General features: G+C 42.1%; 1 protein-coding gene across 1 annotated transcript in view; it reads right to left on the reverse strand.

Annotated features, from left to right (window-relative positions):
- Positions 1-427: 427 nt before the first annotated feature.
- The window catches only part of LOC149459112 (uncharacterized), a 243,337-nt gene continuing 225,867 nt past the window's right edge, over positions 428-17,897 (reverse strand). Inside the window, exons 89-91 of the mRNA XM_089681623.1 lie at positions 7,910-8,030; positions 4,680-4,799; positions 428-1,983 (exon numbers count right to left, since the gene is read on the reverse strand). Coding sequence (XP_089537749.1) covers positions 1,804-1,983; positions 4,680-4,799; positions 7,910-8,030 — 421 coding nt within the window. The 3' untranslated portion in view covers positions 428-1,803. The remainder of the gene's footprint in view (positions 1,984-4,679; positions 4,800-7,909; positions 8,031-17,897) is intronic.

The following is a 17,897-nucleotide window of genomic DNA, read 5'->3' on the forward strand; positions in this document are numbered from 1 at the left end:
CGAAGTTCAGACAAAATTTATGATATTGATATTTTTAGATTCAGGTGTATCCGAATTTCCGAATCACAAGTTTCAATGAATCTGAAATGATAACAAAACAAATATTTTGAATTTGAATTCGAAAATGAATTTAAATTCAAATTAGAAAATTAATTTGAATTCCAAATGGAAGCATATTAGATTCGCAACAGCTGGAGTGCTGTCAGTTTGACACTGCACTAAGGTATAAAAATGAAATAAGATGAAGATTTCTACTTAGTGTGTTTTATAGAACAGAATAGAATAAAACAGAATATAATAAAGTAGAGTAGAATAAATCAGAATAGAATAGTATTGAACAGAACAGAATAGAAAATAAGGAATATAACAGAACAGAAAAGAAGAGAATAAAATAAAACAAAATGGAATAGAAAACAAAGGACTGGAATTGAACAGAAAAGAAAAGAACATTTATTTAATTTTATTTCAGGTACTTATATAGCGCTGTCAATTTATGCAGCACTTTACATATATATTGTACATTCACATCAGTCCTTATCCCTCAAGGGGTGTACAACCTAAAGTCCCTACCTTACATTCATACATGCACATACTAGGGACAATTTTCATCAGGATCCAATTAACCTACCAGAATGTGTTGGGAGTGTGGGAGGAAACCAGAGTACCCGGAGGAAACCCATTCAGGCACAGGACAAACATGCAAACTCCAGGCAGGTGGTGCCCTGGATGGGATTCGAAACAATGACGCTAGTGCTGCCAGGCAGAAGTGCTAACCATTAAGCCACTGTGCTAAGAAACGAAGAGAACAGAATATAAAATAACAGAAAAGAATAGAACTGAAAAAAATTGAATAGATTAGAATAGAATAAAATAGAACAAATATAGTCATCTTCTAAAATTCGAATTTTGAAGTTGGAAATTTGAATTTTGAAATCGGAAATTTAAATTTTACACTGAGAATCAATTTGAAAATAACAAATATACAAAACAAACCCAAATATACAAAACCAGTTCTGAAAATGATTCATTCTAAGCTAACAAATATGATACAAAATGATTACCTTAACGAGCGGATGTGAAACAAAATGAAAATAACTTTTCTGTCATGCACATCTCTAGCATGAACTACAGGAGAAAGCAAAAATGTTCATTGCCAAGGCAAAACTTTCGGCAACCAGCTAAAATACACAATTAAATATGATGATGTGAACTGTTTTACAACTGCTGTGAATCACACACCTCTACCACACTGCACAGTCAGGCAAGTGAAACCCAGATTTCTAGTTCAGCATTGCAGCTTCTTGTGTCACCTCTCCACCTCCAGTCTGAGCCTTGGATAGTGATCACCATTATTATGATACACATTTCCTGTCCACCAAGCGCAGGAAAAGCTGAACAGACTTACAAACCATTTAGCAGGTAAAACAGTTGCTGCATACTTATTTAATTTGTATTTAGCTGCAGGAATTTGACATTCATTTCTTTATATCTTCTGTACAGCTGTCTGTATATGTCTTGATAGCACAGTCCTTAAATCAGAAACAACCCCCTTTTTATTTATGATGGGAAAGAAGACATTGAAAACCTTCTGGCTCAGAGTAAATCTTTATACATCAAAGTGTGGACAGTTCTGGTTCCATGTGGCCCACGTGGCCATAATCTACACAACACACACTGCTATATACAGAGGTTGTATTGTATATGTACATACTTGAAAAGACTGAGGTGCCATTAAACACACAAGTCTCTTCAGGTCTGCTCATATACATCACAGCAAAGCCATGGCCGGCCACCTTCTCTTTATCAGGTTTGGAGGTGTTCAGGCTTCTGGTCTTCACATGAACCAGGTGAAGGTGAGGATCTGGTGTTTGGTTGCTGTAGATAAAGCAGGCCACATTCTGCTGAGCGGATCTTCTCCTCTGTGCAGCGTCTCTTTATCTCAAGCATGACTCCCACCTGCGTCTTCTCTGATAGCCTGGGCAACTATTAGACAAATCAGTGTTCATTAATTTCCACTGAGCCTGGGGTGAGACCATGCAACATAAATACACAAAGCAATGGTTACTATACAATAATAAACACATTAGACCTGGTTGCAGACATAAAGGGGGTGATTTACTAAAGCTGGAGAATGCAAAATCTGGTGCAGCCCCGCAAAGAAACAAAAGAAAAAGAAAGAACAACCCACATAGATGAATCGTGCAGAAAGTGATAAGCCTGGCCCTCCTGACTCTTTGTTGGTTTAATTCCACTGTTGCTGCCCCCCTGTGTTTTACCGCTCATATGAAATATTACACTATTTGGTTTCATGCACATGGACAAAGGGGGCCATGTACAAAGTAGATATGACTTATGCCCAGGAAGCCAAGGTGGTAAAAAGGGATTTCTTCTTAGAAAAGATTTACTCTCATTTTCTATTGTGTTTTTTTTTTACTTGGACTAATATTAGTGTTTCATTTTGGAGAATACTGGAATACTCCCACTGTAGGTAAAGTGTATATCTAGCAAAAACTTTTCTTTAGTTTTATAGAAGAGAATGGATAATGCTTCTGTCAGTTTCTTTTTCGGTTGTATTCTGTTGAGATTTCCCTATTCCAGAAACACAACAGGAAGTCAGAGGACATCTTTCCTAAGAAGAAGAAATTCCTTCTTTTTTTTTTTAAATCAGATATTTTTTATTGAAAGCTTTTTTTAACATACATAAAAACATACAAAGAACTCCTTTCCCCTCCCCCAACCCTCCCCAGTTTCCCCGAACATTGGAGACCCCATAACAAAAACAAAACAGTCACCAATAAGTATTGGTGCATCCAACAACAAATGCTGGTGTATCCAATGGGATCTCAAACAGACCATAGCATCATTTGGTACAATAAGACCAACAATAATGCAATTTCATTGTAGAGTGTAATCATTCAATAAACAATTGCTAATGCAGTCTGTTGACTTGAGTTGTTTTATTTATTGGTGTACCTCAAAAGACAATTACATAATCTCCTCTGGACATCTCTCTCTAAGGTACCATTTTTAAGGGGCTGCAGAGAAGTGTAACCCTCGCCAAGTATGCAGTCATATACAGCTCATAAGTTACAGAAAAGTATTCACACTTCCAGGTCCAGGGCTTTTTTTGCTCAGAGAATAGGTGCAGGTACTCCCGCCTTCCAAGTCACCACTTGTCTTCTTGCCTCCTACCCACCTCCAGGTATTCTGCCTTAGTGCCATCCCCTACGCACCTACCAGTGCCTCCCCTTTTATAAAATACAGAACCAAGTATCATTTTGTGCGAAGTAATTTATATGAAATTTAGTAGTGAAGAAAAAAAAAAAAAAGTAAAATAGATCCAATGGAGCCAGCAATAATAGACCCCCTCCCTACAACAATAGATCTCCCAAGCAACAATAGAGCATCGTGCGACAATAGAGCATCGTGCAACAATAGACCCCCCCACACAACAATAGATCTCCCAAGCAACAATAGACCACCCCCCCAGCAACATTAGACCGCCCAGAAAGAATAGATCCCCAAGATACCAACCCCTCTCCCCAAGTAACAATAGTTTCCCCGGCAACAATAGGTCCTCATAACAAAATACTCTCCAGCAACAATACATCCACCCAGCAACCATTGTCCCCTGCCCCACCAGCAACAATAAATCCCCCAGCAGCAATAAACACAGCTCTTGCCATTATGATTACTCAGTGCTGGAGGTGCCGGAACTGCATTCTCACTGAAAAAAGCCCTGTCCTGGACTATGCAAATATCCTATCCAACACTAGAGATCTAGGTGCTCTTCTAAGAAATCCCTTCTTAGCTGCCATCAGACCAAGAGTCACTCTCTGTACTGGTAACAATGGTAAAACAATAGAACAGGCTAATCACCTAACAGGTAAACAGGCAGCAATAAAACACTGATCGGGGTTCTAGCCTTTCCCAGCTCTATCCAAAAATAAAATAGAAAAAGTTGGCTAGAGATGCACTTATCTCTGTATTATATTATTCTTATACAGGATTTATATAGCGCCAACAGTTTGCTCAGCGCTTTACAATATAATATAGATGACTGCATATAGAACAGATGAATGTAAAACAGTGTTTGCCCCATAGTTACCTGGACTTTGGGTAACACATGTCTGTCTTTGCTGGCAAATAAATCTCAGCAATTAAAACATGTTCTCATGGGAACTTCAATCTACAGAAACCAAATTGACATTTTTCCATTTGAAGATCCTATTTAGATAAGGATAATACCCTTTTGTACTCTAGTAAATATATAGACAACTATACAGAGACAGACCATTTAATGATCCATAATACATTGTTTCTCAAAGCACATTTTTATTTTTTTTAATTGTCGGCTTTTTGGAACAAAGGTTTATGCTGAGAACTTCTTACACACTGTACTAGACAAGAACGTCTTTTCTGGATGACAAACTAGTTGTTGAGCACACTGAAATTCCATACTGTCTAATTCACCCAATCACTAAACAGGAGTGTTCTCACATTGAGAATGTATACATTTGGAAAAGAAGTTGGTCCAAAAGAGTTGGATGGACTGTGCATGCACACAGGATCATTCATTAATTTTTAGTTATAACCAGCTTAACACATAGCAGATCCCCAGCATCAGCCTGTAACCTGTCAGTCCATATCATCCTTAAAAGGTGGAAGTGATGGCTTACCACAGATGAATCTTTTGCAGACTGCAGTTTGTCGGTCAGCTCCTTCCTCTCTTTCTTGTTTTGTAAAGCCTGAGTGACCAGCTGGAGGAATTCTTCATTGAGATCATCCAGAGTTTCCTCCTGCCATTCATTATTATTATTATACAGTGTTTATATAGCACCAAAGGGTATGCTCAGCGCTGTACAGTAGCAAGGGGGACAGAACATGAGACAAAACAGTAACAATACAATACACGAGGGGTTCGAGGGCCCTGCTCTTTCGAGCATTCATCAGGATAAGTTTTTACTCAATGGATTTATTTTTGGGTTACAATTTCATAACTGAAACTTTCAAGGAATAAAACAACACATACCCTTATAAAAAAAAGGAGGATTCATTTGAAGCCATTACTGAAGCTGTCTTAGGCTTGTTTCATACGGGCTTGTATAAGAGCAGTGCGAACAGCAACCTTTTACAAAGCATTTACAGAGCTTTCAGCAAGCTTTGTTTAAGCTTTTAAAGTACCATTCAGCTCCAGTTTGTAAAAGTTTAAAACGCAGATTCTAATGGAAGTGCCACTTTAAACAAGCTGATAGCAGGCATCAGCCTTACTTGAAGCTTGTTGAAAGCCTGCTAGCAGTTTTTTTAAAGTGACAATCAGTTTACAATTAATTCTGTGTATAACATTGCCAAACAGGAACTGAGTTCCGCTAAAAGGAGAAAGCCACTCGGGGCTTGCCAGAAGCTTTGCAAAAGCTTGCTGTTCACACTGCTCTTATCCAAGCTGACGCCCATGTGAAACAGGCCTAAGGCATTTGATGAGAATGTCCCTTATATGGATGCCAGTTACCTAGATGAGGAGAGGTTAATATTCTTCTTTGGACGCAACCATCTTCTGAACCCTAGACCTGACACTGGGTACCAGACAGACACAAGCTGACTTATCCCCTCACTGTGTCAAACTAGTATGCAGCCTTGCAGTCACATAGTCAGATTCCTAGCTAAACATGTTAATCCTCTACATTAACATCGGTGTTCCTATTGTTGTATTCCACTTACCACCCTAAAGCTACTAAAGGAATGTATATGTAGCACTGGTTGGTGGCCCTTTAGGCTGCCTGGCAGAATATTCCCCCTAGTCCCGTGGTTCATTCTCCCTCCCTGTCAGTGACAGAGTGCAGGGGAATGCACAAAAGGACTTGGATGCCCTAGGACTAGGAAGGATGCCCATCCCTGGCAACAGGTGATTCTTGCTGGCTGTTGTGGCTGGGAATGGAATGAAGGGGACAGCCTTGGAGAAGCTGGGGGCAGGCTCGTTGTGGCTATCTGCTGGGAGCTCAGGGACAGGGCCGAGTAGCTAGATAGCCTGCAAGACTGTACTATGTGCTGCACTGAGCAGAGAGTGTGCTGAAAGCTCAGGAAGAAGCTGCTGTGAGAAGACTATGTGATGTCATGCTCAGACAGAAAGAGAGAGAGCTGCACATAAGGCTGCTTTGCGTTGTGATACTAATCCGGTGTTGCAGGGGACCACAAGGCTGCTGTTGTGAACACATTTGCTGTGTTAGGAACCAAAATGCATAGGAGCTTTTGTGGCACAGCAATATGGGGCAGAGCCATAAGAAGTGGATTACCAATGAGTGCAGGCTTGAGAGGGAGGTCCAGAGCTGTGGCCTAGCTTGAATCTACATTTATCACATCCATGGAATTGCCTGTGCTCACAGAGACACCATCGGCGTTTCTGTGTTGTGAGAGGTCTATTGGCCAATATTGAGTGTCTAATCGGTTGCTGTTTGCAGCTATTTACCTTTGCCAAGAGGAGTCTGTACTGTTAATTTACCCTGTGGATTACAAGTACTCACTCTTGAAAGAGTGCTCCACCAAGAGAAGTAAAGGACCCCATTGTTGGCACACTATAGTTAATTTTCCATTGGCCATTAGCTTAGTCAGGGACTACATCTTGCAGATAGTTTGCACTCTATTTCTGGTACAATAATGTTTTTATTTAGTAGCCATGACAAGGTACAGATAAAACGATGAGGTCCCTTGCACCATTGTAGAAACAAAAGGGTTAAAAACAAATAAGGAAACAAACTAGCCCATCACAAAAAGTTTCCTCACGAGAGAGCAAGAACATCCAACGGCTCACGCCGGGAGCATCAATGTATATTTGAGGGCTTAATAAAATTGGGGGGGAGTGAGGATGAGGAGGTGAGGAAGGAAAGGAGAAGCGAGAAAAGAAGAGGAAGAAAGAAAGAAGAGAAAGACAAAGTCATATGAAGGAGAGCGAAAGTGCCTGTGAGCAGGAGCCTCCCCTAGTGGACTAGGATACCCAGACTGGAAGGGGGTAGAGTGGGGAAAGCATAAGACCACCCCGGGTTCCATATTTTGAGAAATTTGGAGTGGGAGTCATGGAGTATGCTTGACATTTTCTCATGGCCCATGAGGGTGGTCAAGATGTTCCTCAGGTTGCTCTCTATTTCAATCTGTTGTCTATTGTGCTGTTCTCTGACATTGACTGTTCCAGTAGTTCAGAGTGCTCTAATCCTGTCTGTATTAAATTTATGTTACTCCTATTTGTCTAATCCAACTTCCCTTACAGAGCCCTGGGCTGTTTTATGAAGCCCATTTCCAGAGTTTCAGGTGTGTCCGTGTATCTTGGGGAGGAGACCTGACCCAATCTAGCAGCCTCTTGGGGGGGGGGGGGGGGTGCTACAGATACAATAATGCCAAATTCACTCATCCAGGCCTCACTACTCGAAGCATGGCTCTAATCTTCATGGAGCATGCACTGTTGGCATTTACTGGATCAGAGGATTAGTTGTGACGTAATGGCTCAGTGGTTGTACTTCAGACATAATATTAAAGGACTAGGACGGGTTTGATGATGGAAACACGGGCATGTATTGAAAGTACAGACTTTTCTAAGCATCAAAAGCTATGTAGTGGTCATGTGTAATTTTATAAATCAGCAATGAATTGCAATATCTATAGATTGTTTACCTGTCTACCTGTGATGTACTAGGTCTTCTATAAGAATAACCATGAGCCAGATGAAGCTTTCAGTAATATTAGAGCATATGTTGGTTATGAACATGGATGTCAGCTGCTGTACCTCTCCTAATTGTCTATAGCCTAGGCTGTCATTGAGTGGCCTCAATAGGTTACAATAAAATGTTGCTCAATGTACATCTGCTGGAATGATGGGCCAGGACAGAGGTCACTGTGTGTTGGGCGGCTGCAGAGAACCCACCCGAAGAACAGTTCTGCCAGAATCGTCTTCTCCGTGCATCCCTTTCTCATGGTCTGTGTTCTTCATAAACGTGCTTTCAAATTCTTTCCACTCTTTAATCCTGTTATCCTGCAAATCAGAGCTATGGAAATGGGAACAATAAATGATCACAGATAACATCTCAATATATAACACTTTGGAGTTGATTCACTGAAGAAATAGAGACTGTTCACTTAGCCTTGTAAATAAGGTGAAGCCATGTTCACTCATATAATGAAATGCAACCAAAAATCGCAATTTCTTTTTCCTTGCCCAATTAGGCATGTGAATATAGCTTTGCCTTATTTACTAAGCTGAGTGAACATGAACCTTGCTCAATGAAGAGCCTTTATAGAAAAGCGGTGATGTGTCTATTACATACAGAAAACTTGGGAGGTTGTGCAAGGCCTAAAACCACTGGTCCAGAGATATACAGTATATTTACTTTTGCAACAAATCTGTAAAAATCATAGGAGCAATACAACAGATAATATACTGTAATATACGGCAGAGGTAGTCCTGTGTTTATACAATGATCAGCTAAAACTCTGGGAGTGAAGCCATGCAGCTGTCTTTAAAGCAGAGATATGGGTGCTCCAGGGGTAACTGTTAAACAAAAAGAGGAAGAGCACAAAGGACTCTATAGTATAAGCAAGCAAAAACCTTATAAAACTCATCAATTAGGAGTGCAATACACCCACACAATAAAACACATATAGGGAAGTAGAGAACTGGGAAGCGAAAAAGCACACCAAGGCCCCTTTCACATGGGGCAAATACTAATTTGCTCAGTTTCTGCAGAGAAGACATGGGCGACCGGGTGTAACCAGACTCTGCTGTCCTTTTGCACCAAACTGCCCTTTGACTGGATCCACCTAGATGGAGGGGGACAGATCCCCTTTTACACTGGCTGGTCCATAGGGATGAATGGACCATCCAATCAGGTCTTCCTGAATAAAAGACAGACAGACGTGATCGGACCCTTTGTTTGAAAGAGGCCTAATCTCTCCCAAAGTGAGCGTCTTACCCTGACCACAGGCAGGGTAAGCCCATCGTTCCTCGGGAGATGGAATACTATCAGATGCCTGGAAACACAGCACTGGAGAAAGACCAGTAAAACATGAGCAGGCATGTTAGTGGCAACATCAGCAATCCAAAAGCTCCACCCCCTCCATCTATGTCAGCGGGTCACAAGGAAAAATATGCGGGAAGTAGAATTCCCCCTTCATCCGCCTATTCATAAGGACTACCTCCTACCAGGGCTGGATCTATCCTGTCTGATGTGGGGGTGCAGTAAAAAATGTCAGGGGGCAGAGGATGCAAGGTCAGCAGGGCAGTGTATAGAAGTCAGTAGGGCAGTGTACAGAGGAGCCAGCAGGGCAGAGTGATGGAGGCCATTAGTTTGTAGGGCAGTTTACAGCAGGTTATCAAGGCAGTGTACAGGTGTTAGCAGGGCAGTGTACAGGGAGTCAGCAGGACAGAGGATGAGAGGTCAGCAGGGGAGTGTACAAGAGTCAACAGGGCAGTGTACAGGCAGTCAGTAGAACACGATATAGGGCATAGGATGGGAGATCAGCAGGGGAGTGTACAAGAATCAGTGGGACAGTATATAGGGGTTCAGTAGTGCACAGGATAGGGGTCAGCAAGGCAGAGGATGGGAGGTTAGCAGGGGAGTATACAAGAGTCAGTAGGGCAGTATACAAGGGGTCAACAGGGCAAAGGATAGGGGTCAACAGAGGAGATGACTGGTCAGCAGGGTGTAAAACAGGGGTTGAGAATGCTGCTGTCCAAAGGTACCCTTTGTGCTCATTCATGCAGAGTGGACTCACTCTAATACAGGAGGTGTGTTACTGGCCAGATCACCAGGTGAAAATAGAGGGGAAAAAAGCCAAAAAAAAAGAAAACTAATGTTGCCCCACATTTTTGGTTTTGGGTTTAATAACGCTTTAACATAAGCCCAAGGAACACAAGAATGAATGGATGAATACATTTCCTGATAGTATGCTATAATGAGGAGTGTAACATTGAATAGAATAATATAATAGTAAACGCTCACTGCAAAATAAAATGGATAGAAATGTAAATATAAGCAGTATATCTAAATAGCAGCACAGTTAGGGCTTGTTCACACTTGACTACATTTCTAACTCTTCAAAATGCCCCTATAGTGTTAGGCAGGCATTAATGAGCTTTAGTATGGGCGTGCTACAAGCATTAAAAACGCTCCTCAAACACCCATGCGCGGTTTTGAGGCGTTTAATGGTATTAACGCTTGTTAAATGCCTATAAGAGTTTATTATAGGCATTTGTAGTGTGGTTTTAACGTCCTCGAAAATGCCTGCCAGGTGTTTGAGGCGCATCACCATAGACTTGAATGGGAGGCATTGAAAGGCTTCAACTCCTGACTTGACATGAGGCTTCCATTTTGAAGTGATGTAACGTTAATGCTTCATGTTTTGCTAATGTGAACAGCACTGTGTGCTGCCCGTAGTATCATTTCCATAGGCCTTTAAGGAGTGTTAAAAACACCCCTCAAATGTCTGTTTTCAAAGCTAGTGTGAACTAAGCCTTAAGGATTTGTGAGAATCTAATTATATTTCTGTTTGCCAGTGTAGGGACTGAATCCATGGCACTTTTCCCAAAAAGTAATTAAGCTGTCTTTATAACCCACCAGACACATTTCTCTAGCAGTTAGGTCCTGCCGCCAGTTCCCATAGTTTTACTGCAATGTGCAACCGATTCAGGGAGTTCTTAATAGAACCACTTTGTAAAAATTCAAAAATAATTGTCCCCACTTGGCAGATAAGGAAACTGGGTGTTTTTAATAAAAAAGGAAGTTCACTTCCCCCCCATTTATTTTTTTAACCCCCATGGCCTGCCTACCCACCTAGTGGATCCAGTGTTCTCCTGCTGTGATCTGCTTTCACTGTTTCCACCACTGCACCACCATCTTCCTCCATGATGTCATCAGGAAGGGGGCTGTCTTTTCCAGGTCTAGGCCTCTGCTCCTTTCATGAATAGGAGCAAATGCCTCCTGGGATACGTGACATGCATGGGAGCTCAGCACGTCATTCTGGCCTACGCAATGATGGAGGATGAGGGACGTACCAGAACATGTAAAAAAAAAAGGTAAACTACAAGAATAATGGAGATAAGGAGATCTGAGGGGAGAAAAGTTACATTTTAGTGTTAACGTCTTCTTTAAAGTGGTTGTAAATCCTTACATAGACCAACTGAAGTGACTAGCCCCAGGTATTATGCAGAGGTGAAACAAATCCTCCTATATAAATTGTACCTGTTTATCTGCAGCCCTCTCTACATCCATTTAAAGTGGAAGTAAACTTAAAGCTTATAATAAAGCCTACCTGTAGTTACAAGGAATATCTCCTAAACATTCACTGTTTATTTATTTCAGGTACTTATATAGCGCCGACAATTTACGCAGCGCTATACATATATATTGTACATTCACATCAGTCCCTAACCCTCAAGGGGTGTACAATCTAAGGTCCCTAACTCACATTCATACATACACATACTAGGGACAATTTAGACAGGATCCAATTAACCTACCTGCATGTCTTTGGAGTGTTGGAGGAAACCGGAGTACCCAGAGGAAACCCACGCAGGCACAGGGAGAACATGCAAACTCCAGGCAGGTGGTGCCGTGGTTGGGATTCGAACCAACGACCCTAGTACTGCCAGGCAGAAGTGCTAACCACTAAGCCACTGTGCCGCCCCAAGATACTTAGTGTTCCTGCAGCAGATGATGTCACCAGTGCATGCGCTCTGAAAGAACTGCATACCCGTGTTGTTGCTTTATAGCTCTGTGCCGTGGCCAAGACTCCTGCACTTATGCATGTGAGCAACGTCATTGTGGCTCGGCCAATCAAGCAGCCAGAGCCTGCGAACCCAGAAGGAAGACGGAGTAAAGATGGAAGCCCTGTCGGCGGTGACAACACGATGCTGGAGGGCTTTGTTCTAAGGTAGGTCTTTCATAATGTGCTAGTATGCAATGCTTACTATCACATTATGACATTATCTGGCAGGGGATTTTTTTTGGGGGGGTGGCTTACTACCACTTTAAAGTCCAGAATTTACACAGCTTTTGTGAGGCAGAGCACAGGGATCTGATGTCACATACTGCATAGCTCAGAAAGGATAGCTAATCTGAGACCTGGGTGGAGGGAACATCCCCCCATATACAGAATCTCATATGGAAGCATGCACAGCTGAGACTGTCAATTACAGGCTAGGTGCTGGAGACTGCCTCCCCTCTCGCCTTCATCCCTTGAAGTCAGCACAACCAGTCAGAAATTACTCATGTAGACAGCAGAGGAACCAGACTGCAGACTGAATTAACACTTGGTGCTTTGGATTGAGACACACTACACAACTGGATTGAGTACACATTATAGAAGGATATGCTTTGTTCATATTTAATGTCAGAGGTTTACTCTGAGTTGGCCTACAGAGACCATCAGAGTGCCTGTCTCTGTGCACTGTGTAGCAGGCAGCATACTTCCCACCACTACCCCCTCCTCTTCTCACATATCACTGGTTGTCAAGGATGCTGTCAGCTTTACGGCAGGCTTCTAGCAACCAGTGACACTGACAGCAGGTGGAGCCTGATGGGCAAGCTGAGGGATGAGCTCCCCATTAGGTCCCCTCTTTCCTTGTGATTGATTGGCAGGAGGCAATGGTCAGATTCTATAGCCATTAGGAGGCTGTCTATTAGGAGTGAACCTAATGGGTAACTATGGTCTCTGAATCCCCGTCAGGCTCTGCCCACCCAGCCAGAAATTCCTCAGCTGCTGCTCTGTCTGTGTGATAGTTGCAGCAGCAGGGAGGAAGCTCCATTGCACTGTGGATGGACACACTAGACTCAGTGTCCCTCTGTATGGCAAATGTCGGTGCTTGGCCCACATTCATTCACCCACGTCTGGTAGGAGCCACAGAGTGACAAAAACACACAGATATTTAATTCCCTGTTGAAAACATAACTTTTACCAGTCTACTTCTCACTATGGAGTGGATTTACCAAAGGCAAATAGACTGAGCACTTTGCAAAGTGCAGTTTCTCCAGAGCTTAGTAAATGAGGGGAAGCTCTGCTGACTTCCATCATTCAATCATGTGTAAGCAAAAATGCATTTTTTTTTTTCATTTTCCTTGAATGTGATTGGGTATTCTTTGCAAAGTGAAGATTTACCGCATTTACTAAGCTCTGGAGCAACTTTGCAAAGTGCACCGTCTATTTGCCTTTAGTAAATCAACCCCTATGTATCAGTGTGCTTTTGCACTGATAGGAGGAGTGCTCTGCGAAGGCTGACAGGAGGAAGGAGAGTCGGATGAAAGTGGAAGCCGGCTGCCTCCTCGATGTGACTGGGAGACGCTCACTGCTGCCTATACCCCCCCTGGCTGGCTGTCCGTGCCTGGGCCTGGTGGACCCAGGAATCCCAGGAAACCCATCCTGCCTCCCTGGGACGGATCCTAAGGGGGAAAGGAGTGAGAGAGGAAAGGGGAGAAAGGAGAGAAAGAAAGAAGAAAGAAAAGGGAAAGAAAAATAATACAGCATCGGAAACCCTGAGGAATCCCCCCCCCCCAGGACTGAGCAGCAGTGATGGCCCTCCGCATAACCATGGAACCACCGTCCTGAGAAGGGAAGGGTGAGTGAGAGCTACTGGGGGCTTATTGTGTTGGGGACCCCTGAGTGACATAGGAGACCAGGTGGTGAAAGAGGGGAGGGGAGGATTCCCAGGGATTGGAAGAGAAGAAGAGAGGAAGCCCAGGTGTCCTAGGAAAATAAAACATAAAAAATCGCAAGTGTGCCTAGTCCAGCAATTATAAAGGAGAAGTATAATCCCATCTTGAGGATACAGAAAGAAAAAATTATTAAAAGAAATTTACAGAGGATATGAAGAATAAAGGTCCCAAGGTAGCAGGGCCCAAAGGGTCTCAAACAGGAACAATAAAGAAATTCACATCATATGGAAATATTACGCCAGAAAGGGCCCACTGCGCAAACACAAAAGGGGAAATGGACACTAGTTCAGGTAATAGTCCAAGATTATCATTGGGCATGAATAGCAGCTGCAGCCAACAAATAGAGGATGGCCCGGTCAAAAGAGAATCAGATGGGGAACTACAAGCACCAAATAAGAAGGAGATGATAGAAATGTTTCAGAATTTGGAAAAAATGATAAAACATGAAATGACAACTATTCGAAATGACCTAGGGCACCTGCTATTAAGAATAGAGGAAACAGAGGAGAAAGTTAAAATCCAGGCCCAAAACATTGACAATTTAAGGAAAAAAATAAATCAATTGGAAAACACCCAGAAAAAATTGACCTATAGGATGGAAGTCCAAGAAAACAAAGAAAGAAGGTGTAACCTTAGGGTACGAGGAATTCCAGAGACTGCAAAAGGCGAAACACTATATGAACTAGTGAAAAAAATCTTGAACTCCATAAGAGATAGACCAGAAACAAACGGGATCAAATTAGATGGAGTGTTTAGAATAGGAATGCTTAAACAGGCTACTGAGAAGGAAAGACCGAGAGACATAATTGTCCAGTTCAAAAAATTTGGGGTCAAAGATGAGATTTGGAAGAAGACCAAGGGAAGATCATTAATTAAGTATGGAGATTTGACTATTCAAATTTATGCGGACTTAACAGTAAAGACCCTATGGAGAAGGAGATCCCTGAGACCCCTGTTGGAGCAAATGAGGAAACAGAATGTGCAGTATAGATGGGGTATCTCAGCATCTCTAATTGGCTGGAAAAATGGGGTCACAGCCTATTTGAGATTTCCGGAGGAACGAAGAGACTTTTGCGAGAGACTGGATTTGCAAAGAATGGAGATAGCGGGGTGGGAAGAAGAAGAAGAAGATAAAGGAGATATAGATGTTTCAAGAAAAGAGGACTGGCAGCGGGTCGGGGGGAGGAAGACTTTGGGGTTGGGGAGGGAAAGGAGGGAGAATTAAGTAGAAATTGTGTGGTTTTTTTTTGTTTTTTTTTTCCCCCACTTCCATCTCTCGCCCCTGGTCTCTCCCCTCCGGATGTCGAGGTCCTTTAGAACGCTCTGGTGAAAGGAGGGAAGTAAAGATTCTTCTTGAGCCTGGAGGATAGAGAGAGGAGATTTTGGGGGGGTCGGAGGAGAGGCGAGCCGTCCATGGGCGGAGCTTACGCCCTAAGTTTTAAATCAAAGGTGGAAACAGATCCACAAATGATTTGTAGGCAGTTTATAGGCCTAAAAACGGGTAGGGGAAAATAAGAGAGGGGGGGAGGGATGGGGGGTGGGAGATGGGTGTCGGGTGGGAGGATGAGGGGGGAGGGGAGGTGGGGTTAAAATACTGCACGATAGAAGGGCCTAATAGGAAGAGGTATAGTAGAAGAGAGATAGACAGATTAAAGAAGGATGGAAGAAATACAGGTTATAACATATAATGTGAACGGGTTGAACTGTCCTGGGAAAAGATTTAAGTTGTTTAAAGAGTTACACCATAGGGCAACGTCAGTGGTATTTTTACAGGAAACACATTTTGAGATAAAGTCAAATGTGAAATTAAAATCTAAATATTATCCAACATGGTACTACGCTGACTCCCCAATTAAAAGAGCAAAAGGAGTGGCAATAGGGTTGGCAAAGAACATGAGATTTGAACTGGAGGATAGAAGAACTGATCCGGAGGGGAGATTCCTGTTTTTGAAAGGTAAATTACAGGGAATCGAGTGTACATTAGCCAATATATATTGCCCCAACAAAAAGCCGGAGAACTATTTGAAGGGCCTGTTGAAAAAACTGATGGACTTTAAAAAAGGGCGTTTGATAGTAGCAGGAGACTTAAATCTCTGTATGGATCCCCAAAAGGATGCAACCTCCCCTGTGCGGAGAGAGGGGTGTGGGTCTCTGAGAGCTTTGAAGAAAGCGATTCACGAGTACCAACTGGTGGACACTTGGAGAATAATGCATATGAGAGACAGAGACTACACCTTCTTCTCTAAGGCACATGAGATATATTCGAGGTTGGATTATATTTTAATAGATCATCAACTCATAGAGTTATTGGTTAAAATAGAAATAGAGATGAGTACATTCTCGGACCATGCCCATCACAATGAAAATGGGATGGGGAAGACGGTGGACGGGAGGTTTAGGATGGAGGTTAAATGAGGCCCTGCTTATGGATGAGGACATAGTGCAGAAGATTGGGGAAGAGATCAAGTTATATTTTAAGGAGAATGAGACAGAGGAAGTATCGACAGCCACAGTATGGGAAAGCCACAAGGCATATATTAGAGGTATCCTGATTGCGATGGGAGCAAGGAAGAAAAGAGAAAGAAGAGAGAGGGTTAGTGGGCTCCTAAAAGACATCCTGGATCTAGAGCAGATACAAAAGAAGAAAATAACAAGAGAAATAGGACAGAAATTAATGGATAAAAAAGATGAATTAGAGAGATTGATGGACGAAGAGAGGAGAAGGGTATATAATAAAGTACTAAATGAAAGATATAGATGGGGCGACAGACCAGGAAAATACTTAATGAGAGCTCTGAATAAAAAGAAAAATAGAAATTATATAGAAAGGATAAAAAACCCTAAAGGAGAGTTGGTTTATTCAACCAAAGAGATTATTAAAGTGTTCACGGAATACTATAGAAAACTGTATAATATCAGTCCCCATGGCTCTTCAAAGGAAAATGTAAAGGATATTAACGAAAAAAGGATGATATATTTAAAAAATGCAGGATTACCAAAGTTAAGTGAAATACAATTGAACGCCTTGGACGCGGAGATTTCCCAGGATGAAATAAAAGTAGCATTAAGAAGTACAGGGGGTGTAAAAAGTCCAGGACCGGATGAGTATACAGTTAAGTACTATAAAAAATATAGTGAAATATTGTTACCTAAGCTGAAGAAGTATATGAACGACCTGGGAGGAGGGATGGAGGGGAGAAGAGAATCTCTTCAGGCCTATGTTGTACTCATTCAAAAGGAGGGAAAAGACCCTTCCCAGTGTTCTAGCTATAGACCAATTTCATTATTGAACACCGATACTAAATTGTACGCAAAGGTTCTAGCAAATAGGCTGAAAGATCTAATGCCTGAATGGATTCACGGAGATCAGGTGGGCTTTGTCCCAGGGAGAGAGGGTAGAGACAACGGGTTGAGAACACTGATGCTCATTCAGAAAAGTAGAAAAGGGAAGGCCCCGATGGTACTATTGTCGATTGATGCCGAAAAGGCGTTCGATAGAGTGGACTGGGGCTTCATGATGGACAACTTAGAAGTGTTGGGGATTGGAGAGAGAATGCGTGAGTGGATAGGTAAATTATATAGGGAGCCCACCGCAATTATCACGGTAAATGGGGAGAGGTCGGAATCCATTGGAATGTCCAATGGAACAAGACAGGGCTGCCCACTGTCCCCCTTGCTGTTTGTTCTGTCATTGGAACCCCTGTTGTCTACGATAAGGAATAGTGGAGCGGTAAAGGGAATCCAGATAGAAAATACAGAGCATAAAGTAGCGGCCTTTGCGGACGACTTATTGTTTTATGTAGACAACCCTCGAATAACATTACCAAATATAATGAAGATCTTGAAGGAATATGGCGATCTATCAAATTTAAAAATTAATCCAACAAAAACAGAGATCTTGAACATCAACGTACCAAAGAGTGAAAAGGAAAAGCTACAAAAAGAGTTCCCCTTTACATGGAGAGAAAAAGATTTAAAATATCTAGGAATAAAACTTGCTATCTCATATAAACAACTGTATAGATTAAACTATATTTCTTTGATAAATGAGATTAAGGAAGAATTAAAAATATTAGAAGGTGGAAACCCATCATGGATAGGACGTATAAACCTAGTTAAAATGGTAATCATACCTAAAATACTGTATAGATTCCAAATGGTCCCAAATAAACTCCCAGAGGTGTTTTTTAAGATAATGAAAAAAAT

Source organism: Staurois parvus, unplaced genomic scaffold, assembly GCF_062004578.1.
Source record: "Staurois parvus isolate SC_StPar_1 unplaced genomic scaffold, SC_StPar_1.0 ptg000274l, whole genome shotgun sequence".
Classification (NCBI taxonomy): domain Eukaryota; kingdom Metazoa; phylum Chordata; class Amphibia; order Anura; family Ranidae; genus Staurois; species Staurois parvus.